This window comes from Meles meles, chromosome 10 (genome assembly GCF_922984935.1).
Source record: "Meles meles chromosome 10, mMelMel3.1 paternal haplotype, whole genome shotgun sequence".
In the NCBI taxonomy this organism is placed as follows: Eukaryota; Metazoa; Chordata; class Mammalia; order Carnivora; family Mustelidae; genus Meles; species Meles meles.
Window position 1 is genome coordinate 12,449,487 of NC_060075.1, and position 26,473 is coordinate 12,475,959.

At 42.0% G+C, this 26,473-nt stretch overlaps 1 protein-coding gene and 1 gene segment (V, D, J or C); one reads left to right on the plus strand and one right to left on the minus strand.

Annotated features, from left to right (window-relative positions):
* The window catches only part of LOC123951612, a 366,823-nt gene extending 342,733 nt beyond the window's left edge, over positions 1 to 24,090 (minus strand). Inside the window, 2 exon segments of the C gene segment in view lie at positions 23,427 to 23,714; positions 23,965 to 24,090. Of these exon segments, the coding sequence occupies positions 23,427 to 23,714; positions 23,965 to 24,019 (343 nt within the window).
* Positions 1,428 to 7,654, plus strand: PRSS58 (serine protease 58). The gene is made up of 5 exons (XM_046020408.1): positions 1,428 to 1,464; positions 3,201 to 3,339; positions 3,566 to 3,822; positions 7,272 to 7,411; positions 7,505 to 7,654. The coding sequence occupies exons 1-5, from the start codon at positions 1,428 to 1,430 to the stop codon at positions 7,652 to 7,654; spliced, it is 723 nt and encodes a 240-aa protein (XP_045876364.1).
* Positions 24,091 to 26,473: the final 2,383 nt, after the last annotated feature.

Below are 26,473 nucleotides of genomic sequence, written 5' to 3' on the forward strand. Positions count from 1 at the left end.
TCTCTTGATGGCTCATTTTTAAAAAATCACTGAATAATACATTTTCCAGTATGGATACACCACACTTTGTTTATCCATTTACCCATCTTGGTTGTTTCCAAGGTTTGGCAATTATGACTAAAATTGTTGTAATTATTCAGGTGTAAGATTCTGTGGATATAAGTTTTTAGCTCATTCGGTTGATAACCAGGGCAGTGATTACTGGCTCGTATGGTAAGATTGTGTTTAGATTTTAAGAAACCATCAAACCATCTCCCAAAGTGGCTGTCCATATTGTATTCCTACCAGCAATAAATGAACATTCTTGCTGTTTTACAACCTCACCAACATTTGGTGTTCTTGGTCTTAAACTTCAGCCATTCTACCAGATATGTAGTGGTATCTCATTGTTGCCTTAATTTGTAGTTTCCTAATGTATGTTGAGAATCTTTTCCTATACTATTTGTCATCTATACTTCCTCTTTGTTGTTGTGGAATGAACTGTGTCCTCCCAAAATTCCTATGTTGAAACCATAAACCCCAAAGTGATTGTATTTGGAGATAGGTCCTATAAAGAAATAATTTGGGAGAAATGAGGTCCTAAATATGGGGCACTGTTCTGATAGGATTAGTGTCCTTATAAAAAGAGCCACCAGAGAGCTGTATACATAAATACAGAGGAAGTACCACAGGAGGATACAGTGGCCTACAAAGCCAGGAAGAGAGCTTAATTGCCTTCTTAGGAGCCTATCACTCCCACTAGTCTATAAGCTCTCTGAAGGCAGAGCAGTGTCTTCACATTAGGCATCCTCTACGGTGAGCACAGAGCCTAGCACAAGTCAGACACATAGTATAAATTACTGGCCAGTTGTTTGAATAAATGAGTGGATGAATAGTGACATGAAAGGAAAAGCTGATCTATCTCAAGGAGGGGTTTAGTGTCAGGCAGAGGGGTCAGACCAGCACCAGCTGGCTGGGTTATGGCCGCTGGAGACAAATGTCTGTGTCACACAACCAGGGGTTAACATCACACAGATGGGAGGGGTCACCATCCCTAAGGGCCTGATTTCAGAGTTTGACAAAGGGTGGACCAGAGAGGAGGGGGCTGGGAAACACTCTGAGCTCCAACATCTCTCAGATTAGGTATGTTTTCCCCTGAAAAGGGAAAGCAAAATGCTGAATTCCAGATCCATTCTCTACTATGTCAGGGACCCAATCACCTGATCTCCATTCTTGTCCTTTTGATAACTGACATCATTCCCTATTCTGACCAATGGACATCTCTTCAGAAGCTGAAACCTACCACTAAAGGAATTCACATGTTTTTGTTTTCAACCTGGGAACCCCTTCTTGCTATATCTTACTTAGTCCTTTTCCAACCCTCTTCTGCATCCTTTCCAGAGAACCTAGGCTGAACATCATCCTTTGAAAAGGCTTTTGAAATCAATATGAAGTTTATCTTCTGCGTTCTCTTGAACCTACCTGGTAAGTATCTTCACATTTTTCTCTTTACTTGCCAAAGAGAAATCCTAGGGGAATCATGAAAGATAGACAGATACAGACAGGAGGCATGTTCCAGACTACAAGTGTGTAGAACCAACTCTCCCTCACCACTGCCACTGTCCCCATCAGCTTTCCACCGGTGACACTGTCTGCCTGCCTCACCTCAGCTTTATTGCTCGTATGCTCTTTTGGAAGTATGGACATTAAAACCCTAATACAAAGCCCTAATACCAAACCGAACAGCTTTATTGCTTGTTTGCTCTTTGGGGAGGCATGAACATTGAAACCCTAATACCAGCGAAGACTATGACCCAACTCTGGGCCCATCTGGAACAGGACTGCTGCCATCAGGAGGGAATGAGAAGCAGAGGCAGGGGTTGAAAGCACAGGTTCAACTAATATACACAGCAGAGCATTCAAGGTTTTTGGTCTTGTCCTTACAGGTTCCAGTTACTCAAGCAAAAACTTTGGAGGCATTCATAAAATCTTTTCTCACACCCCACATTCAATCTGTTTGGAAAATTTTGTTGGTTCTATCTTCTAAATATATCCCAAATCCAATCACATCTCACCACCTCCACTGCTCACAATGGCCAACACACTGTCTTCTGCCCAGATTATCACATAAATCCCCTATCAGGCCTCTCTGCTTTCTACTCCTACACTCAACATTTCTCCATAAGGAAATGACCATCACTGCCTTACACAATACCCTGATGCCTCTCCACATTACTTCAGAAGAAAGTCTCACATCCTTATGAGGCTCTACAGAACTCTGCATCATGGCTCTCGCCTCCATCCTTTCCTGCTCTTCTCCCCTTCACCTGCCTTGCCAGCCACACTGGCTTTTATGATGCTCCTTAAACAAGTCTTAGGACTCTTGTTCCAACTGTTTCCTCTGCCTGGATCCCCACTCCCCAGATATCTGATGATCTAACTCCCCCACCTTCATTTCATTGGTCATCTCTCATCCTGTCCACAAGGCCTACCTATCCCGACTACTGTGTAATAGTGCAGAATGCCCCACCACACACGTACACATCTCTGTACTGCTTTTTCCTCTTTCCCTATTATTTTTTCCCACAGCACCAATCACTTTCTAATACACTAGACCATTTACTTATGTTTTGTGTCTACTGTTATAGAATGTCTTCTCTCATCAGAATGTATAAGAACAGGGGTAATTCTCTGCTTCTTTCTGTGTATAGCCCAAACCCCTGTAACAGAGCCTGGCATATACGAGGTGCTCACACTTAACCTGCAAATGAATACATTATCTCCCCCTCCTCAGATTGTGATAGCAGTTGGCCCATTCTTTAAAATGGCAGTTATATTGTTTTGCCTTGCTTTGTTGTAGGGAAAAAGGGGTAAGACTGGTAAAAGCATTCTTAAAAAAGTATAAATAGTAAGTTCTGCAGGAGTTGATTTAACATATGTTCACTGAATTGTAGAAGATATTTAAGAAAACCTGCATTTTAATCTGAAAAGTATTTATTGACAATAAAAGGGAAGTACCTTTATCTTTTGAAAATGATATGTCTCTATCATTTTATTCATGTTTTTAGAAGAAAGTAAGCCAGTTTGCAAATTTAGCTTACAGAAAAAGGTACTGGGGAGAAGGGTAAGGGGAACTTAAACCTATTAAGTAATTTTGCTTTGTTTTTTCTAGTGATCCCTGCAAAAATCTCAGAATTTCCTGTCTATTTTTCTCTTTCCAGTTGCTCTGGCTTTTGATCAAAATTACCGAAATGACGTCACTCCCCCATACCTGGTCTACCTGAAATCTGATTACTTGCCCTGTGTTGGAGTTCTGATTGACCCCCTTTGGGTGATCACAGCTGCACACTGCAACTTACCGTGAGTAATAAGCCCCCAATGCCACTTTGTGCTTTGGGTTCTCAAGTTGGGCATAGACCCACATCCCTGCCTGGTGCCACTGCCCAATGAAGTGGGGTTAGGGAGGCTTTCTGGGGACTTGTTCAGTAGTAGAGAATAAGGTCTGTGGGAGGGGGCTAATAAAGGCTCATAAGGATGAATAAATAATCTCTGCCAAGTCTTCTCTCAAACAACTACATCGTTCCAGAAAGCTTCAGGTGATGTTGGGGATTACAAATCCATCAAATGACAATGAAAAGGATATACAAGTAGTTGGCCATGTGAAGATGATCCAACATCCATACTTCTCTGTCACTTCTATTGAGCATGACCTCATGTTAATCAAGCTGGGAGAAAGTGTTGAACTCAATGACTATGTGAAAGTGGTCAACCTGCCTGAAGAACCTGTCCATGAAGGAACCATGTGCATGGTCTCCACATGGGCCTACAACCTATGTGATGACTGTGAGTCACCTCAAGATAATCCTCTTCTCCCAGAGTAGGACACATTCTTTCTCTTCTATACCCTTGGCTTCTGAATTCTTCCCAATGAGGCTTCTTTCTAACCTCTTTATTCATCCTTGTCATCTCTTTTCCCTTTCCCTATACCTCACTGAAGGAGTCCTTCAAGCATTTCCCCCCCAAGTGTATCCTGCTATCATCTTTGTTTCCAGACACGATAGAAAATGTGTTAGTGGGAAGAAAACATTTGTATTCTAGTCCTAATTTGCTGGGTAACGGTTGGCCACTTTGCCTTTGGAGCATCAATTTTCTGAACTCCAAAATGTGTTACAAACTATATCAGATGTTTTCAAACTGTTCTAAGCAGTAAAGAGAATTAAAGCCTTGAAATAACAAGAAATAATATGCATGTATTAAGCATAAGATAAATACATAATACTGTGCTTAAACAGGCAGAACTTCTGTATGCAGGATTGTGATACAAAAAAAAAAAATGAAAAGTTTAAGAAAAATATTTCTGAGGGGTGCCTGGTGGCTCATTCGGTTAGGCATCTGCCTTCAGTTCAGGTCATGATCTCAGGGTCCTGGATCAAGTCCCACATCAGGCTCTCTGTTCAGTGGGGAGTCTGTTACTCCGTCTGTCTCTCCACCAACTTGTGCTTGCTCTCTCACTCTCTCTCTCAAATAAATAAAATCTTAAAAAAAAAATGATGTACATATGGTGGCTAACAACATAGTAAAAAAAAGAGAAAAATATTTCTGAAACATTTTTCATGGGTAACATTCTGAACATTCACTCACTTCTTTACAAAATTAAAAAACAACTACCATTTGTAACAGTGGAGGCTCTCCGTATAATCTGAATCTCCTGAAATACATGTTCAATCTCAGCTTTCTTCTACCTCACATGCTTCAGATTCCATGAAAAAACTTTGAGCAAATTAAGACAGCTTTTTCTCTTCTAAGTTTTGAGCCTGTCAGCCCACTATCCCATTCCAATATTTTACAAATTCAAAACCGCTATCTGTGGCTATTAATCAAGAGAGTAATGGCTATGGGAGAAGGAAGGGCTGACTATAAGGAAAATGGAACTATGGTCTGAATATACTATATAGTTCTATGAGAGACCTTTAGGAAGAACTATTAGTACAATTTAGCTCATGAGTAAGTTGTTTTTGTATTTAATATTCATCATTGCTATACACCATAGTATGAAGAAAGGAGATTCATGTTGACCAAACCTGTCCGATTACACCCATACATCTACCCTGATTCTCTATTTATGGAAGTCAGGATAGAAGGATAGAAGTCACTTTTTATAACTTTCGGCTCACCACCTGAGCCGAAACCAAGAGTTGCATGCTTAATTGACTATCCCACCCAGGTGCAGTCAGTTAAGCATTTAGAGTTTTTAAAGTAATTTATTTCATTGCAGAGATGTCTCATATTTTGCATATTACTTCCAGGAATTTAACCTCTTTTATAAAGAGATAAACACTTGTACCATGAGAAATATAAATTTTTATAATTCTCTATTTATGGAAGTCAGGATAGAAGGATAGAAGTCACTTTTTATAACTTTTTATAACAATAACTGTGCTGCCATTGCCCCAAACGTTTTAAACTGTTCTTTTCAGACCCTGAGGTACACTTCCTTGAATATACCAAAAATGCAGAATTTCTTTTTTCCCAGCTTTATTGAGGTATATAATTGAAAAATAAAGATTATATAGATTTAAGGTATATAGTGTCATGTTCATATATATATATATATGCACACACACACATACACATATATAGTACATATACATATAGTATATATATTGTGTATATGTAGTGTATATACATGTATTGTGTGTGTGCATGTGTGTGTATATATATATATGTATATATAAATATATACAATGTGAAATGATGCCCCCAGTGGAGCTAATATGTAAATATACATATTTACCTTATGTATATGTGTGTGGTGAGAGTATTTAAGATCTACTCTCTTAGAAAGTTTTAAGTACACAATACAGTATTATTAACTATAGCCACCATGCTATACATCCAATCTCCAGTACTTAGTCATCTAATAACTAAAGTTTGTACTCTTTGATCAACAACCCTCCCCCCTATATCTTCCACCCCCCAGCCTCTGACAACTGCCATTATATTCTCTGTTTCTGTGAGTTTGGCTTTTTTTAGATTCCACATAGAAGTGAGATTATACCGTCTTGGTCTTGCTTCATCTGGCTTATTTCACTTAGCATTCTGTCCTCTATACGAGTAGAAACGTTTTGTCCTGTGAGTGTTAATTTGAGTTTTGAAAATAAATGTCCCCATGATGAGCAGAACGTTTGGCTCATCTAGGTTATGACATTTGTGTCAAAGAGAGATACAACTTAACCCCACCCCACCACCAAAATTCAGTTTACTTTGATCTAGCGAATGAAGTAATTTTTTTTTAGCAGATACTGAGTTTTTCTGATCTGACAAATGAAAACTAGATTCTCTCTAGACTCTAGAAACTTCAAAGTAAAAGAGATGTCATTTAAGGGTACAAACTTACAAGTAGTAGAGAAACAAGTCCTAGAGACCTAATGCGTAACATACTGAATTCAGACAACAATATCATATTATAATCAAACTTGCTAAGGGACTAGACCTTGACTACCCCCACCGCAAAAAAGAAATGATAATTATGTGACATGATAGAAGTGTTAACTATAGCTATGATAGCAATCACATTACAATCTATAAATATAGCAAATAAATATATTGCACCCCTTAAATTTATACATTGTTACATGTCATATATATTTCAACAAAAAAATTTAAAAGGAGACAGTGATGAATTTAAACTGTGGGACAAATAATAAACATGAAATCTCAAAAACTAAAAATAATAAAGAATTCCATGTTAAGGCCATTCTTTAAATTTAATTTTTAAGATTTATTAATTTATTTGAGGGAGAGAAAGAGAAGGAGGGTGTACTTGCGAGGCTTTGAGGAGAGGTGGAGAGAGAGAGAGAGAATTTAAAGCAGACTCCACAGTGAGCACAGAGCCTGAAATAGGGCTCGAGCTCACAACCCTGAGATCACCACCTGAGCCAAAACCAAGAGTTGCATGCTTAATTGACTATCCCACCCAGGTGGGATAACTGACTAGTTAAGCATTTAGAGTTTTTAAAGTAATTTATTTCATTGCAGAGATGTCTCATATTTTGCATATCACTTCCAGGAATTTAACCTCTTTTATAAAGAGATAAACACTTGTACCATGAGAAATGGCTTATCTGATTATTTCCTACTATCCAGCCAGCCCCAGCTGTGATTTCTCTCAGCGTTTGATCTCTTGTCCTTTCTTCCAGAAGAAGAAAGGTGCTGAAAAAGAGCGCGAGGAGAAAAGGGAGGTTTGTTATCCACTAACTCTTAAGGAAGTTGTACACCTTTCTTTCCTCTAGCCAAGGAGCCCAACTCACTGCAGAATGTGAACATCTCCATAGTCTACAGGAATGAGTGCCTTGAGGCCTATAAAACTTACAGAATCGAAGATAGTATGCTGTGCCTGGGCATTGTTCCAGGAAGGAGGCAGCCCTGCAAGGTAATGTACTCTCAGTGCCTTCGTTTTCCCATTTTATTTCTTGTGTCTTTTGCCAGAAGATAAGATAACCCTATATCTCTTTTGTTCCGGCAGGAAGTCACAGCCGCCCCAGCAGTCTGCAATGGGGTACTTCAAGGGATATTGACATTTTTGGATGGATGTGTTTTGAGAGCTGATGTTGGCATCTATACCAGAATCTTTAAATATATGTCCTGGATTAGAACTACAATGGGAAACTACTGAGCTGCCATGGCAGGAAGTCTAGATCGTGTGACACAGGCTGTCCCTATGTCCAGCCTCACACTGAAGCCTAAATAGATGTTCTTGGTCACACCAGCATGCCTGTGTCTCTTCTGCTCAACAGAGTGGATGATTTGTACGTCCCCATATTGTGACTATACACGACAACCCTTCTTCCTCCCCTTTTGACAAAGATGACAAATACCATACCCCTCAGGCAGTTGAAGTTTAGGTAGTAGGGATTGTATTCTAACAAAGGGATCACTGACCCATTGAAAAAGGCCACTAAGGCATCTGAGGTGAAAAAACCCCTATTACTTGCATTGAGTTAACATGTGCTTTTGGCAAGTTACACAGGCCAGAAGGGAAAAGAAAGCCTGACAAAGAGTGAGCTAACTAGAAGCATGAGTGAGGGAAAAGGTTTCTGCGAGCGAATCTGTAAGAGGTATTGCACTTATTTTCTCCTTGCCCCTATGACTCTCAGAACCAGCCATAGATCCCGGTCATTCATTTTGCAGGGTTCTGGGTAGAGACTTGAGTCGTGAGAGGTTAATACAAAAGTGAACTGGGGCAGCGGACATAGCAGATGAAACACGGAGTCTGGGGCAGATTTTGTCAACACCTGCTTGGCCTTTCTGTTATACCGGCTGCTACAGGGACTCCATTCTCTCCAACTGTTACTCTTGTATTTTTCTTCCTCTCTTTTCACCTCACCCCTGCAGCTAGCTCCAGTTCCCAACTGAGAGTTTTAATTGATAGTTACTGAGGATCAAAATCTCAGAAACCAAACTGCGTTTCGGAGGGTTTTGCCTGTGGCCACTATAGGTGGACTGTTGAAAATTTACAGTCCAGCTAGGGGATGAGGGAACTCCTCTCAGAAAGCAAGTTCCAGCAGTAAATCTTGTCCTTTCCAGGATTTGAAAACCTCTTGGTAAAGCCTAGCTTGCAGCACTCAAAAGCAACCCTTTGTGTATGAATTACTAAGGCAAATGTGAGAGCTTCACCTTTACGTGTGTTATTAACTGACATTTTAGCTATAGGAGAAACAGATGGTTTTTGCAAGAGAGCACCTCACACTCTGGAGATGTTCCCCACCTTAAAATGGAGCTATGATTTCAGCAGTTCATCCTAGTCTCTTATAAGGCTAGTTGATTCTAGGTGATGAAGCTTATGTCAAATTCATTGAATTCCATGGGCATCAGCCTACTGTCACACCACTATCACTGTAGTGACTTCCTTGGTTGGAAAACATTCTTCTGTTGTGGGGTATATGGGCATTCAGTTAATTCAAGGATGGTGATGCTGGGAAGATAGCAGGAAATGGAAAATCCAAATCTAGACCTATCATTCTCAGTGAGGACAATAGCTACTCCCTTCCATGCTGAAAGAGGCTGCTGGGTACCTAGGGTATAGTACTACATCAGGACTGTATCAGGGCTGAGATTGGTCATGGACACGGATGCATTGTATCTGTAGCAGTGGTAGTAGCGAGGTGAAACTTTTAGGAAGTCCTTGTATATGCTCCATTTGGTCCCATTTTTTGTTTAAGGAGTCACTAAAAAGCCCTTGAGAAAATGAAGGACTTTAGAACACACCTGTTTATCTGACCTGTTATTAAAGTCTACAGAATTGAAAGCATTTTGGTGAGAATTCTTGTGGATTATAATATTCTCCTGCTCCAGGCCCACCCTGAAAAATCCTACCAAACAATTTTTCTCCAAATAGCTAATCCCCATTCCTTCCATCGTCCTCCCTCTGAGTGCCCGTCAAGGTAGGCCATAGGCAACTCCCAAGAAATTCACATAAACCTCAGCTTCTCAGGGAAGAAAAAAAAACAGATGTGTTAATTGAATTTCTGTATCCTGAGAAGAATCTCATTCCTCTCTTTCCTTCAGGGCATCCCTCAGAGGGGTCGTATTATCACAGTAGTCAGCATGCAGTCAGTCCTAATACATCAACCAGTGAAGTCTTTCTACCCTCACTGAACTGTTTATAAAAAAAACTCTTAGAGGTCACAGTGTGGCTTAAGGAAAATTTCCCAGAGCAAGTGCTAATGCAATTTATTTGGACTTTCAGGGCCTAATTTTCCTCCATTCTATTTACGCTCCAAGTTGGGTGTGGAATGTTGCTAAGCATATCCAAGTCAACGACAAAGAGTCAGGTAGCCGCACCTGGATAGAGCAAGTTTCATGGCCAACTGGTGATTTGGAGTCAGGCACTTAAGTCTCCACTAGACCCCAGTGGCAAAGCAGAAGCTATTTCCCAAAGAGGAAAAAGGAGCATGACTTTGCTACCATATTTGGGACCGCTATTTTGATTTTCTTATTAGGCTTTACCATAAAATTCACTTAGTACACAAAAAATACTTCTAGAACCATTGGATCTACAGAATTTAAGCTTAAGAAACAGATCCAATTAGGAGGGAGAAGTCAAGATGGCACAGAAGTAGCAGGCTGAGACTACATCAGGTAGCAGGAGATCAGCTAGATAGCTTATCTAAACATTGCAAACACCTACAAATCCAATGGGAGATCAAAGAGTAGAAGAACAGCAATTCTAGAAACAGAAAATCAACCACTTTCTGAAAGGTAGGACTGGCAGAGAAGTGAATCCAAAATGACGGGAAGATAGACCACAGGGGGAAGGGCTGGCTCCCGGCAAGCAGCAGAGCAAAGGAGCACAAAATCAGGACTTTTAAAAGTCTGTTCCACTGAGGGACATTGCTCCAGACATTGCTAAACCGGGGTGAAGCCCACACAGGGTCAGCATGGCCCCAGGTCCCACAGGGTCACAGAAGGATCGGGGGTGTCAGAGTGTCACAGAGCTTGCAGGTATTAGAACAGAGAAGCCAGCTACAGAGACAGAGCCAAAGAGTGAGCTCTCAGCTCGGGGTTACCTTGAACCGGTCACAGGCTGGGTGAGCTCGGAGCGCAGCTGGAGGCCAGGATACAGGAGTGATTGGGCACTGTTCTCTGGGGGCACACTGAGGAGTGCGGCCCCGGGCTCTCAGCTCCTCTGGGCCAGAAACTGGGAGGCCACCATTTTCATTCCCATCCTCCAGAACTCTACAGAAAGCGTTCAGGGAACAAAAGCTCCTGAAACGAACCCGAGCAGATTACATAGCCCGGCCCATGGTAAGGGCGGTGCAATTCCGCCTCAGACAAAGACACTTGAGAATCACTACAACAGGCCCCTCCCCCAGAAGATCAATAAGAAATCCAGCCAGGGCCAAGTTCACCTACCAAGGAGAGCAGGTTCAATACCAAGGACACCAGGGGAATTCCAGAGGAAGAGAAAGCAAAGCACAGAACTCATGGCTTTCTCCCCATGATTATTTAGTCTTGCAGTTAATTTAATTTTTTTTCAATTTTTTTCTTCTTCTGCTAATTTTTTTTTAACTTTTACTCTTTTCTTCCTTAACGTTTTTAACTAGTTTATCTAATATTTATATATTTTTTTCTTTTTTATATTTTTTATTTGTTTTCTTTTTTTAATTTTTTCTTTTTTTTTCTGAACCTCTTTTTATCCCGTTTGCCCCCCCCCCCCCCTGATTTGGGGTCTCTTCTGATTTGGTTAAAGCGCATTTTCCTGGGGTCTTTACCACCCTTTTAGTATTTTACTTGCTCCTTCATATACTCTTATCTGGACAAAATGACAAGGTGGAAAAATTCACCACAAAAAAAAAGAACAAGAGGCAGTACCAAAGGCTAGGGACTTATTCAATACAGACATTGGTAATATGTCAGATCTAGAGTTCAGAATGACGATTCTCAAGGTTCTAGACGGGCTTGAAAAAGGCATGGAAGATATTAGAGAAATCCTCACTGGAAATAGAAAAGCCCTTTCTGGAGAAATTAAAGAACTAAAATCTAACCAAGTTGAAATCAAAAAAGCTATTAATGAGGTGCAATCAAAAATGGAGGCTCTCACTGCTAGGATAAATGAGGCAGAAGAAAGAATTAGTGATATAGAAGACCAAATGACAGAGAATAAAGAAGCCGAGCAAAAGAGGGACAAACAGTTACTGGACCACGAGGGGAGAATTCGAGAGATAAGTGACACCATAAGACAAAACATTAGAATAATTGGGATTCCAGAAGAAGAAGAAAGAGAGAGGGGAGCAGAAGGTCTATTGGAGAGAATCATTGGAGAGAATTTCCCTAATATGGCAAAGGGAACAAGCATCAAAATCCAGGAGGTGCAGAGAACCACCCTCAAAATCAACAAGAATAGGTCCACACCCCGTCACCTAATAGTAAAATTTACAAGTCTTAGCGACAAGGAGAAAATCCTGAAAGCAGCCCGGGAAAAGAAGTCTGTAACATACAATGGTAAAAATATTAGATTGGCAGCAGACTTATCCACAGAGACCTGGCAGGCCAGAAAGAGCTGGCATGATATATTCAGAGCACTCAACGAGAAAAACATGCAGCCAAGAATACTCTATCCAGCTAGGCTATCATTGAAAATAGAAGGAGAGAGAAAAAGCTTCCAGGACAAACAAAAACTGAAAGAATTTGCAAACACCAAACCAGCTCTACAGGAAATATTGAAAGGGGTCCTCTAAGCAAAAAGAGAGCCTAAAAGTAGTACATCAGAAAGGAACAGAGACAATATACAGTAACAGTCACCTTACAGGCAATACAATGGCACTAAATTCATATCTCTGAATAGTTACCCTGAATGTTAATGGGCTAAATGCCCCAATCAAAAGACACAGCGTATTAGAATGGATAAAAAACAAAACCCATCTATATGTTGCCTACAAGACACTCATTTTAGACGTGAAGACACCTCCAGATTTAAAGTGAGGGAGTGTAAAACAATTTACCATGCTAATGGGCATCAGAAGAAAGTTGGGGTGGCAATCCTTATATCAGATCAATTAGACTTTAAGCCAAAGACTGTATAGTAAGAGATGAGGAAGGACACTATATCATACTCAAAAGGTCTGTACAACAAGAAGATCTCACAATTTAAAATATCTATGCCCCTAAAATGGGAGCAGCCAACTATATAAACCAATTAATAACAAAATCAAAGAAACACATCAACAATAATACAATAATAGTAGGGAACTTTAACACTCCCCTCACTGAAATGGACAGATCATCCAAGCAAAAGATCAACAAGGAAATAAAGGCCTTAAATGACACACTGGACCAGATGGACATCACAGATATATTCAGAACATTTCATCCCAAAGCAACAGAATACACATTCTTCTCTAGTGCACATGGAACATTCTCCAGAATAGATCGCATCCTGGGTCCCAAATCAGGTCTCAACTGGTATCAAAAGATTGGGATCATACCCTGCTTATTTTCAGACCATAATGCTCTGAAGCTAGAACTCAATCACAGGAGGAAATTTGGAAAGAATCCAAATACATGGAGACTAAACAGCATCCTTCTAAAGAATGAATGGGTCAACCAGGAAATTAAAGAAGAATTGAAAAAATTCATAAAACCAAATGATAATGAAACCACAACAGTTCAAAATCTGTGGGACACAGCAAAGGCAGTCCTGAGAGGAAAATATATAGTGGTACAAGCCTTTCTCAAGAAACAAGAAAGGTCTCAAGTACAAAACCTAACCCTACACCTAAAGGAGCTGGAGAAAGAACAAGAAAGAAACCCTAAACCCAGCAGGAGAAGAGAAATCATAAAGATCAGAGCAGGAATCAATGAAATAGAATCCAAAAAAACAATAGAGCAAATCAACGAAACTAGATGGTTCTTTGAAAGAATTAATAAGATGGATAAACCCCTGGCCAGACTTATCAAAAGAAAAGAGAAAGGACCCAAATAAATAAAATAATGAATGAAAGAGGAGAGATCACAACCAACACCAAAGAAATACAGACAATTATAAGAACATACTATGAGCAACTCTATGCCAACAAATTTGACAATCTGGAAGAAATTGATGCATTACTAGAGACATATAAACTTCCACAACTGAACCGGGAAGAAATAGAAAACATAACAAGTAAGGAGATTGAAACAGTCATCAAAAAATCTCCAAACAAACAAAAGCCCAGGGCCAGACGACTTCCCAGGGGAATTCTGCCAAACATTTAAAGAAGAACTAATTCCTATTCTCCTGAAACTGTTCCAAAAAATAGAAATGGAAGGAAAACTGCCAAACTCATTTTATGAGGCCAGCATCACCTTGATCCCAAAACCAGACAAGGATCCCATCAGAAAAGAGAATTACAGATCAATATCCTTGATGAACACAGATGCAAAAATTCTCACCAAATACTAGCCAATAGGACTCAACAGTACATTAAAAGGATTATTCACCACGACCAAGTGGGATTTATTCCAGGGCTGCAAGGTTGGTTCAACATCTGCAAATCAATCAATGTGATACAACACATTAATAAAAGAGAGAACAAGAATCATATGATACTCTCAATAGATGCTGAAAAAGCATTTGACAAATTACAGCATCCCTTCCTGATCAAAACTCTTCAAAGTGTAGGGATAGAGGGCACATACCTCAATATTATCAAAGCCATCTATGAAAAACCCACCACAAGTATCATTTTCAATGGAGAAAAACTGAAAGCTTCTCCACTAAGGTCAGGAACACGGCAGGGATGTCCATTCTCACCACTGCTATTCAACACAGTACTAGAAGTCCTAGCCTCAGCAATCGGACAACAAAAGGAAATTAAAGGCATTGAAATCAGTGAAGAAGAAGTCAAACTATCACTCTTCGCAGATAATATGATACTATATGTGGAAAACCCAAAAGACTCCACTCCAAAACTGCTAGAACTTGTACAGGAATTCAGTAAAGTGTCAGGATATAAAATCAATGCACAGAAATCAGTTGCATTTCTGTACACCAACAACAAGACAGAAGAAAGAGAAATTAAGGAGTCAATCCCATTTACAGTTGCACCCAAAACTATAAGATACCTAGGAATAAACCTAACCAAAAAGGCTAAGAATCTATATGCAGGAAACTATAAAGTGCTCATGAAAGAAAGTGAGGAAGACACAAAGAAATAGAAAAATGTTCCATGGTCCTGGATTGGAAGAATAAATATTGTGAAAATGTCTATGCTACCTAAAGCAATCTATACATTTAATGCAATCCCTATCAAAATCCCATCCATTTTTTCAAAGAAATGGAACAAATAATCCTAAAATTTATATGGAACCAGAAAAGACCTCAAATAGCCAAAGGAATATTGAAAAAGAAAGCCAAAGTTGGTGGCATCACAATTCCGGACTTCAAGCTCTATTACAAAGCTGTCATCACCAAGACAGCATGGTACTGGCACAAAAATAGACACATAGATCAATGGAACAGAATACAGAGCCCAGAAATAGACCCTCAACTCTATGGTCAACTAATCTCCGACAAAGCAGGAAAGAATGTCCAATGGAAAAAAGACAGCCTCTTCAATAAATGGTGCTGGTTAAATTGGACAGCCACATGCAGAAAAATGACACTGGACCATTTCCTAAACCACACACGAATGTAGACTCAAAATGGATGAAGGACCTTAATGTGAGAAAGGAATCAATCAAAATCCTCGAGGAGAACACAGGCTGCAACCTCTTCGACCTCAGCCACAGCGACATCTTCCTAGGAACATCGCCAAAGGCAAGGGAAGCAAGGGCAAAAATGAACTATTGGGATTTCATCAAGATCAAAAGCTTTTGCACAGCAAAGGAAACAGTTAACAAAACCAAAAGACAACTGACAGAATGGGAGAAGATATTTGCAAACGACATATTAGATAAAGGGCTAGTGTCCAAAATCTATAAAGAACTGAGCAAACTCAACACCCAACGAACAAATAATCCAATCAAGAAATGGGCAGAAGATATGAACAGACATTTCTGCAAAGAAGACATCCAGATGGCCAACAGACACATGAAAAAGTGCTCCGCATCACTCGGCATCAGGAAAATACAAATCAAAACCACAATGAGATATCACCTCACACCAGTTAGAATGGCTAAAATTAACAAGTCAGGAAATAACAGATGCTGGCAAGGATGCGGAGAAAGGGGAACTCTCCTACACTGTTGGTGGGAATGCAAGCTGGTGCAACCACTCCAGAAAACAGCATGGAGGTTCCTCAAAGTGTTGAAAATAGAACTGCCCTATGACCCAGCAATTGCACTACTGGGTATTTACCCTAAGGATACAAATAGTGTACTGAATGGGCACGTGCACCCGAATGTTTATAGCAGCAATGTCTACAATAGCCAAACTATGGAAAGAACCTAGATGTCCATCAACAGACGAATGGATAAAGAAGAGGTGGTATATATACACAATGGAATACTACAGCCATTAAAATAAATGAAATATTACCATTTGCGACGACGTGGATGCAACTAGAGGGTATCATGCTTAGTGAAATAAGTCAGTCGGAGAAAGACAACTATCATATGATCTCCCTGATATGAGGATGTGGAGATGCAACATGGGGGGTTAGGGGGGTAGGAGAAGAATAATGAAACAAGATGGGATTGGGAGGGAGACAAACCATAAGTGACTCTTAATCTCACAAAACAAACTGAGGGTTGCTGGGGGGAGGGGGGGTTGGGAGAGGGGGAGGGGGGTTATGAACATTGGGGAGGGTATGTGCTATCGTGAGTGCTGTGAAGTGTGTTAACCTGTGATTCAGAGACCTGTACCCGTGGGGATAAAAATACATTATATGTTATAAAAAAAATAAAAAATAAATAAAACATTAAACAAACAAACAAACAAAAAACAAACCTAAAAAAAAAAAGAAACAGATCCAATTAAATGGTTCAGAGCATGATATCCTAATGAGATATATGTTTCTTGTAAAATTTATAGGTCTTCAGATACCATTCTTCATAGTAGGGAGCACCAGTATAACAAGGCATTCATTTAAATAGAGGAATCCAGTATATACCAGTAAGTGCCACTGGTTGTATCACCTACCTACTACTACATATCTGTCTTTCCAAGACACCCAGGAAACTTGCTACTTCATTTTATCTCACCCTACCAACATGATATTGTTAATACAACAGATCAACATGGTACCCTTTGAGACTGTCAAGTTCCTTAAATGCTATAGCATTTATATATTTATATATTCAGATTCAGGGACAGAGCAATGAGGATTGCCTGAGTGTGGAGGTAAAAATATACTGTTGTCCCTGACAAATGAAAGCTAATTAATTCTGAGCTTCTCAATGCAATGTACAAAAATACATGTTCCAGATGGATAGTTGCATACTGAGTGTGAAAGACTGCATTTATTTGCTTTACTAAGGAGCCACATACGGACCAGCAACTATAATTGGAGTTTACCACGCAATATTCAAACACTATCATTCTCCACCACTCTTATGACATGACCAACTGAAGAACCAAATGAAATTATAATACAAATTATCACCCAGCATATTTCAAGTCTGTGTTGGCAGTACTGGCCTCAGCAATGTGCTGATGTTTTCGATTTACTAAGGGGAAGTTCCATCAACTCTCTTTTAGCCCTTCCTACAACAAAAGCTTACTTCACAGGCCTGATGGATATTGTAGAGATTCTACCAGTTGAAGATAAAAAATATACCTCTTCCCCCGCTGCCAGTGCACATAGGTAGTGTGGAAGTAAATTCTAGGTGGTTTCAGAGCCCCATTGAATTTCTCTAAGGAAGACTTAGGTAAAAAATCCAATTATCCCTCAATTTTCATAAGTCCCACTCTGATCAGAGGATAGCACTGATTATGAATCTTCCCTCCCCAACCACAAACACCACAGATTAGTACCAATTCAGAAAAAAAAAAAAAAAATTCAACTATGTTCTTGTCCCTAGACCACAAATCACCAAGTAAATAGACTCAGGTCATCTTTGTACGGGCTGGAAAGGAGACTCAATATTAGAACAAGGTTCATTCCTTAGGGTATTGGGTTCCAATTCATTCAAGGGGCACTGAATCAGGTAATGTAATGAACTGAGCTTTGTGACCTAGGGAGAAGCCCATACCACTTTAGCATGTTGACTCCCATCGGTGCACTATTATCAAATCTGTCAGGTGTTTTTTGGTTCTATAAATCAAGTAAGAACTTGAACTTCCTGTCAGTTTCATTCTTGGGGATCCCATTTCTGTAGAGAACCCTTGAAAGAATTCTCTTTAGGGCCCCAAAACATCACCAGATAAGATCGTTTGTTTGTTTCCATTTTAAGAGTAAGAGAGGAAGATGAGTTTAATAGCTTGACATTTATCTATTTCCTTAAACAAGTTAAACTAAAATCTGAGAGGCCCTTTAGCAGAGGACAAAGGCCACTCTGAGTGGGGAATGTGACACCTGTAAGGTTCTTCTGCACATCCTCTTTATTTTCACGTTATGCTTTTAGTAGAAAATATGATAGAATCCACCACTTAGTATGCTGAACGATGGGAGACTTCTTTCTAATTTTAAGTTGCAGCCTTGGGACTCCCATGTTACCATGTATCCAAGCCATATTCTCTAACAGATCAGTAAGTAACATGGCCAAAAATTTCCCTTCCCATCTGCCTTACTACTTTGTCTCTCAATTTGTTCAGAATTTATGTGGAAAAAATGGGGGGGGTCATTCATCAGTTTCTTCAAATCATAATAACATGTTAGGATGTAGAGAGCATGTTTTTCCATTTAGTATGGGGATACCTCCTATGACCACTGTTCTCCAGGCTGAAAAGCTATGATTCTAAAAACTAAATGAGAATGGATAGGCCAGGATCTTACAAAAGCAAGGTGAAGATTAGGAAAGAGCTTCTGTTTGTGCACAGAAATTAATACCAGCTACTGTACTGATGAGACTTTGTAATTCTTCTCTTGTGCATTCACTTTAAGAACAGAAGGATATCAGGGGCACCTGGGTGGCTCAGTTGGTTGAGCGACTGCCTTCGGCTCAGGTCATGATCCCGGCCTTCCAGGATCGAGTCCCGCATTGGGCTCCCAGCTCTTTGGGGAGTCTGCTTCTCCCTCTGACCTTCTCTTCTCTCACGCTCTCTCTCTCACTCATTCTCTCTCAAATAAATAAATAAAATCTTAAAAAAAAAATAAAAAAAGAACAGGAGGATATCAGAAACCATTAACTGAGCTCTGTTCAATAGGGAATCAAGGTTTAAAAAAAAGCCTCGATTTGACACCATTAGCTATACCAACTAGAATAGAATCAAGTTGCCCACTGGAAGCTAAAGATGGGGATGAGAGAGGCTGGCCTAGGGCCTGACACTGGCAAGGAATCCCAAGGTCATCGCTCTCAGGTCCTTTGAAAACTCAGCAGTACTAGGCACCTTCATTATCTCACGTTGGGGTTTCTGGTAACAACTCTGACTAAAATCAAAGCAATGTTCCTCATTGTCTCTCTTGCCTGGTCTATGATTCGCTGTCTGCTGTCGGTTTGTTTTTAAGAGATTATTGTAAATCATGTAAATCACATGCAGGATTTGCTTCAGCTGTAAAATGTACATCTAAACTTGCTTTTGCCTGGCTCTGTGAGCCCCAGACTCCTACCTTGAGCCATTTAGTTGGCACACCTATAATCTCTACATCCACAATAGCAGCCTAAGACGTGGCTCCCATTCTATCCTTGGTTAGAAGAAGTTTAGCTCATCACCAAGCCAAACTTGCTGTTATACTTGGCTTCTGTTCTATTCCTGCAGTGAAGCTCCGTCTTCTCCCCCTCCCCTTCTTTTAATCCCAGTTCCATTAATGCTGTCTTTGTCTCAACAACCTTGTCTGATTCCCCAGCTCCTATAAGCCTAAGACTCTGCCTAACCCTGCTCAGATGTTGCTGTAAACCCACAGGAGGCCTGCTGCTGACTGCCTTCCATATAGCTTCCTGGCCTGCTGCCCCTCTACTGGTCACCAGCTCTGACTTCCCTTCCACATTCACTTCAATATGCTTTGCTGTCAGTTTAGCTGACTCTCCCCTGCGACGGCTATTCCCCCACTCTGATTTCCACCATCTGTCCCTCCAATGTGAGTTTATCTCACTTCTAGATCCACAGAGGGATGAGCTTGGGCTTAGCAGCACTGAAAGAACACAGGTTTGGGGTCTAGTTTTGTATGTAATCCCAACTTCCGCAGCTACTAGCTGTGTGTCCTCAGGTATTAAGGAATTTAACCTGTCTTGCTTTAGTTTGTCTCTAAAACGGGACTGATAATACTCTTCTGGATTGTTGGAAATAAATAGGGTAATTTGTGTAAGGCATGGAGCATAATATTCAGCATATAGTAGGCATTCAATATATGATGATCCCCCTTAAATCTTTGTAAAGGATTACTGGTAATCTGTTGCCATTTCTTTACATCTGAGTTTATCTTTCTTCATTTAAGATGGAAACTATTTTCATGGCGCCACACACACACACACACACCCATCAATCAATCAACCAATCAGGTTATATCAGAGAGCCAAAGAACATTCTGATAGAATTTACCAATATATGTTCCCCTTCTTCAGGTGTTAGGCACCTGTGCCTTTCCCAGCCTGCATGGGAAAGGCCCTTAGGTATAAAACACAGAAAGGAAGTTTTGCAACGCCGTTGTATTTATTTGGGTAGAGGTCTAAAACTATAACTGCAAGATAAGTACATTATAGTATCACTTAGATAGTCAATTGCCAGATAGGGTTGCTTTGTTTTTGAAGTGTTTCCCAATTTCAGAAATCCAATTCATTGGATATAATGAGGAGAACACACAATAGTAGAAAGGTAAGTTTAAATTCACAGTCTTAACTATTATATCATTTTATAAAGTTTTCTGACATTCTATGTGTTCTCCTCAGTTTAGCTAACGGTTAATGCATGTTGGGATTCATTGTCTACCAAACCCAGTTAATACAGTTTATTCTTAACAAGCCCCATTAGTGTGTTATGGATGGATGTGTGCTTAAACTCAAAGGGCTTGCACAGATCCTGAAGCTCTAATAATTATTAACCCATTATGAACTCTCTTTCCCCAAGCCCACCTATATCTAAGCCCCTACCTTCAAATTAGACCCATGCTGGCTCTCCTGCTCAGGGCATCAAATGATAGTGTAGGGGCCATAAATATGGGCTATGTTTCTGTTCAAGGCTCAGGAATCTGAATTATAACAAAGACACTCATCCTACAAGTGAAACTTTGAGCTTATGCTTTCTGCTATCCGAGGAATATGGAAAGTAAGAAGATGGGTAAAGAGGAAACATGCCTCATATTTCTTGAAAGTTCACACCATATCTGGTTCACACCATATTTCTTGAAAGTTCACACCATATCTGGTAAAATACTAAAAATGGAGTGGGTATTCTACGCATGTATCGATTAATTGAGAGGATGACTAAGACAAAGGAGAACAGAGAGATGGCTGTCTTAGATAAGGATACTCACCTGGCAGCCCTAGAAGTCCATGACCTTAAAACAAATCCAAACTATGGCGATACGACAGAGCAGAATCCAATTTACACAATCATAACATGTTACTTTCCCCTCCAAAGGATTCGATGTAATTAGTATAATTCTGTCTATTCCCATCTGGACCTGTTGAACCCTAGGACGCGTCTGTGGGGCCACTGAGTGTCTTTTCAGGATGCTCACCTGACCTGCTGCCACATCACATGTGGACGTCCTTGTGCTCTTTGACCACATCTGTAACATTACGGGCGCTGCCTTTCTGGAAGGGACAGAGATGCCTGCCACATCACACCTCCCTCGCGGCAGTGACAATACATTCGTTACTTGACAAGGTAGCATCATGGCATACTGAGAGTCATAGGTCTGACTCGGAATTCCTGTATTTGAGTGCTGGCTAGGTCGTCCCAGGTGTCATACACCCATTTCCCTATGAAGACAAAAACAAGAATAAAATGCAAAAAAAAAAAAAAAAAAAAAAAAATGGTAGTACTTGCCTGATCGGGCACTTGAAAGTATCGGATGAAAAAAATGAAGTTTAAATATGCTTTAAATATGCTTCCCAGAGGCATGGACAAATCCCTCACACCAGCCTGCAGACAAGAGACTACATCACAGAGACCAGTATTTCCTATGTGGGTAACGACAGTTAAATAACATAATCCAATCAAAAAGCATTGTTTGGGTCCTTAACATCTGCCAATCTAGGGGAACTAGTTTAATCACCCAGGAATTAAGGGTCTAGGCAGTGGTATTAAGGCATAGTTCATGGTCCAAGTGAGCAGGACTGCATCTGGTTAGTCTCCACCGTCCCTGGGAAGGGACAGAAGTTCAAGGGGTCCCATCAGAGTAATGGTGTCTTCCATCGCTCTGGTGAGGGTGCTCAGCTGTACTGGTTTCCAGAGCTGCTAGCAGAGGACCTCAGCATTTCTTAAGAACAGGTGGTCCAGGCCTCTCTGCCCGGCCATCTCTGTATTTAACAGCTTCTTGGTGGCCTGGGATCAAGGATTTCCTGGTGAGGGCGTTCTCAGCGGTACCTTTCCTGGAGGGAGGAGAGAACACAGGTATCTACTTGTCTCCAGAACTCTGGCCAGGCTCCAGACCTGCTCCCCATCCCTGCTGTAGTCCTCTACAGCTGGGCAGGTGTTCCCCACAACACCTGAGTGGAGGTAAGGGGTCTGTGAGAGAAGACACACCTGTGATCCACGCCAGACCTTGTCTGAGCACATCATGGAGAACTATGGGCCGATGGCGACCCCTGGTGGACAAAGTTGCTCCCTCTCCACAAGCCCTGAGGAAGGTGTGCTTGCCTGCTGCTCTGGGACACAGAACTCCAGACCCTCATCAGAGACTGAGCTTTGAAATGACTTCCCACTCACCCCCCTTCCCCTTGCCTCCCAGTTACCTGCTCATCTGGTCCACACGCTCTGGGAGAGAGCTGCTCCTAGCTAGAAGCAGAATGGAGCCATTACAGCCGCCTTCCGGCCGCCCGTCTCTGCAGGGCTCCCGGGATCTGGGCTTCTCTCCCTGGGCACCTGCCTGCTGCTTCTGGGCCATTCTGCTGGGAGCTGAGCCTCCCTGTTCCATCCTCACTCCAGGCATGGCCTTGCTCAGGTAGCAGACCCAGTTCTGAGCCGTGGCTGCTGAGTCACTGTTTGGTTAGCCCTCACTGTGGATCCAGACCCTGGTCCTCTCTAGGTCAGGCTCTCTCTGAAGAGCTTACTTTTTAAAAAGATCAGCTTGAGACGGCGGGGGTGGGGAGGGCGTGGGGAGGGCGTGGGTGGGGGTGGGTGGGTGCTGAGACATTTAGGTGGTGGCAAGCACCAAGTATGGGGATCAAATTGAAGAAGTGGGTGTTTATTCTAGGGGTATGAGTGAGGGGCTACACTCTGAGATACTCCCTCTTCCTCCTTTCTGAGCCCTCGGAATTTCTCCAGGTTTCTTTCCAGCACCGCTGTGGGTGTTGACGCCGGTATTAAAAAGCATATGTTTGTGACCTGGGCATACCGTGGACAGTCATGCTGTTTAATCCTAATAGCAAGCCTCTGAGCTGGGTCAAGTTACTGTCTGTGCTTACAGGCACAGAAACCAGGGTTCGGGGAGATGAAGTCTTTCCCAAACCTCCCAAGGGGCAGAGCAACTTCTGCAACGGAGCCCTTCAGAGGTTAAACTGGTGGTTAAATCGCTGTGCTGGGCAGGCTGAGCACTCCCAGAAGGGCATGGGAAAGCTGCAGAAGAGTCCCTTGTAGAGAAGAGGCAACAGGGGATGTAGGGGAGCGTAGGAGGAGTCGGGGCAAAGGAGGAGGTTGGGTCTGTGGTTGGCACCCGGGATGGTTTGTATTCACTCGTCCGAGGGGGGTCTCTCACTGTGTGTACTGCAGGTGCAGTAGAGGCGTCTGCCCTGGGTCACATTGGTCACGTGCAGCCTCAGCTCCTCGCTGTTGACCCGCTTGACCCGGTAATCTGCTCCAGGACGGGACACGACCTCCTCATCCCCAGGACTCCGCAGAGTGGCCAGCACCTGTAGTGACCCCTGGAAGTCCTGCTGGTACCAGCTCATCCAAGGATACTGGGAATTCCTCAGGAGACAGTGCAGGGTTTTAGCCTGTCCACGAGCTACCAGGACCCATCTGGGCTTTTGCTCCACCAAGCTCGCGGCAGCACCTGAAATACACAGTCAGGCCAGGCTAAAGTTCCCGAGGGTACCTCCCACAAATAATCAGCTGCAGCCAAATCCCAAAGAGGGGGGCCCATGAGCAATGCTGGCAGCAGACTCCTGGGAACAGAAGGAGTGCTTTCTGCCGGGGTGCTATGCCAGGAAGGATCTTAGCAAGGCTGGGACCTGGGAGCAAAATTTCTGTCCCTCTTTCCCTCCCCTAACCCACAGAGTGACTTTTTCTGCCTGGCCTCTGACCTGTCCTCATGGTAGCCACGAGCACCCAGCCCCACAGAATGGATAGTGGCCCCATTCCCTGGCCCCGCAGACTTTGTCCAGCAAGGCAGTGGGACAGGGCCAGAAGAGCAGGATGCAGGTCTATAAGGTGACAATGAGTACCTGACACTCTAGGCCTGAAACTCAAAAGGGAGGGGCTTTTCCAGGAAGCTCAATATTTTATCTCATTGTCTCACTGAGGTTCAAACCCCATGGGGCTTCCTGTTTCCTGCATGCCAACAACCCTAACACAGACAGGCGCATGCTCCCCAGCTTCACGGAGTGCCTTGCTGAAGGTACGTGGCCTGCACCCTCTCCACTGTGTCCCAGAGAATCTGGGATTCAAACACCTCAGTGCAAGCGAGCAGGCAGCTAGATGGAGTGAAGACCTCCCTCCCCGTATGCCTCACACACGCACAGAGACCGCTCCGAGGCCTTCCTGGGCAGCGCACAGTGGGCTCACGTTTCCGATTCCGGTGTTCTCCTCTGTAAGGTCAACTAACAAATTATACATAAGAGACTTAATTATCCCTGTTGGAAATAAGGGAAGAGACTTAACCTCCTGTCCATTTTCTTAGAACACTTACTTTAGAAAACTTGCAATTTTAAGTTCTCTCTCTTTCTTTGAAATATATGTAAATCACCCAGAAATGTTTTTCTCCAGGATCTGCAATGAATCTCTTTGAAATACAAACAACAAAGTGAGCCTAACCTAATTTAGAGTGCATGCCTCACACCAAGTTGTAAAATTATGCCCTGCCAGAAAGATAGGGCAAGATGACTTGCCCTCTAGTAAACCTGGATGGGACCCCCAGTTAGCAAGTGACTCTGGGATGTCCTCTTCAGCCTCTGCTTTGAGGATTGGTTGTCATTTATCTCGAGAACGTGTATGTAATGGGTTGTGTCTGATACAAAAGGCTGGGATTTCTGCCTGTCTTTGCACTATCCTAACCAAATGCCTGGGATGTATATATATCACATTCTGATTTAATGCTTATTCAATAATAAGACTGCTTTCTTTCTTTTCTACTTCCAGGGAGAGGTTTCCTGAGTTGAGAGGAGTTCTGATTTTTGGTTACATTTTCCTGACAATACCCAGTGCTGGCGCTACCTAGCACTCTGGATTTCAGACTCAGTTTACCCATCTTGAGATAAAGATAATAATGAGAGTGATTTCATAGGAGTCAATAGATCGGCACACACAAAAATTCTTGGAATACAGTTTGGCACAGATAGAGCCCTTAGTGAGTTGACTTCTGTCCCATCAGTGGTAAATTGTCAATTCAATTTACATATGACAGAATTTATGGCAGGATTTACCTCCCTTCATCTCTCTCTTAGTCATCAGCTGAGATGAAAATCACGAGTCCTCATAGCTTTCTAACATTGGCAAGAGGAATCGTTTTCCAGAAAGTTTGGAAACCAGTGATCTGGGATATTAGATTTAAAAAAAAAAAAAAAAAAAAAAAACCCTCTCAGGACACCTGGGTGGTGCAGTCAGTTAACTTGGTCTCAGCTCAGGTCATGACCTCAGGGTCCTGGGATGGAGCCCTGCATCAGGGTCCTTGCTCAGCGTGGAGTCTGCTTGAGATTCTCTCTCCCTCTCCTTCTGTCCCTCTCACTCATGTCCCTCTCTCTCTCTTTCTAAAATAAATAAATTAAAAAAAAAAAAGACCCTCTCTTCACCCTCAGCATTTGACAGGCAAAAACATGGGGACACATAGGGATCTCACAACCAGACTTTACTATTTCAAGACCTGGGATCGCACTGTATTCATGTCGGTGCTCCCAGTGTGGAATCTGAGCCTTACGGGGCCCTTGATGAGGGAAGAAGGGAGCCGGATGGAGCAAGGTGAGATCACGGACCCACCACTCTGGGGAGCTGACACATCAGGGAACAGCTGTGGCCTGACGTCCTGGGGCTTTGCGCCTCCCAGATTCAATATTTTTGTTAATCTGCTGACATATAAATACTTACCACAATACGGCTCATGTGGTTCTAGCAAAGAGTAAGTTACTGATGCTGTGTGCTGACAACATAATACAGTTGTCTTCATAGCTTTGCAATCCCTGTGGTTCTGGATTTCTTTTTTTTTAAGATGCTCATTTTCGTTATGTACAATTTTGGGTAGAAAGTGGGTTTGTTAATAATTTCATATCATGCAACTTCAAATGTGCATTCTCTAATCGTGCACAAAATGTCCACCGCGTGGCATCCCAAGTAACATGTGCTGCTTCTCTTTTGGCTTTTGCCCTCTTACCTCTTCCCAACCTCTTCTCTCCAGAGAGGGCAGGGGAGGATGATGCTCTGGGAAGCATTGCCCAAATCACACATCTTGAACACTAGAAATGTGTATGTGCCCACACAGAGGCGTTCTCACCTGGCAAGCCACGTGCATCGCAGTCTGAGGTTACTGTGGAGAGAGTGACTCTGGGGATCAGAGAGGGCTCTGGAAGAGGAGAGGAAAGCTTAACTGGTGGGGGGGAGAAG

What these genes read in the sequence shown, in the direction of transcription:
- PRSS58 (XM_046020408.1), top strand. Translation starts at nt 1,428, where the DNA reads ATGAAGTTTATCTTCTGCGTTCTCTTGAACCTACCTG. An exon ending in CGTTCTCTTGAACCTACCTG is followed by an intron (nt 1,465 to 3,200) that starts GTAAGTATCTTC and finishes TTCTCTTTCCAG; the next exon opens with TTGCTCTGGCTTTTGATCAA. An exon ending in GAAGGAGGCAGCCCTGCAAG is followed by an intron (nt 7,412 to 7,504) that starts GTAATGTACTCT and finishes TTGTTCCGGCAG; the next exon opens with GAAGTCACAGCCGCCCCAGC.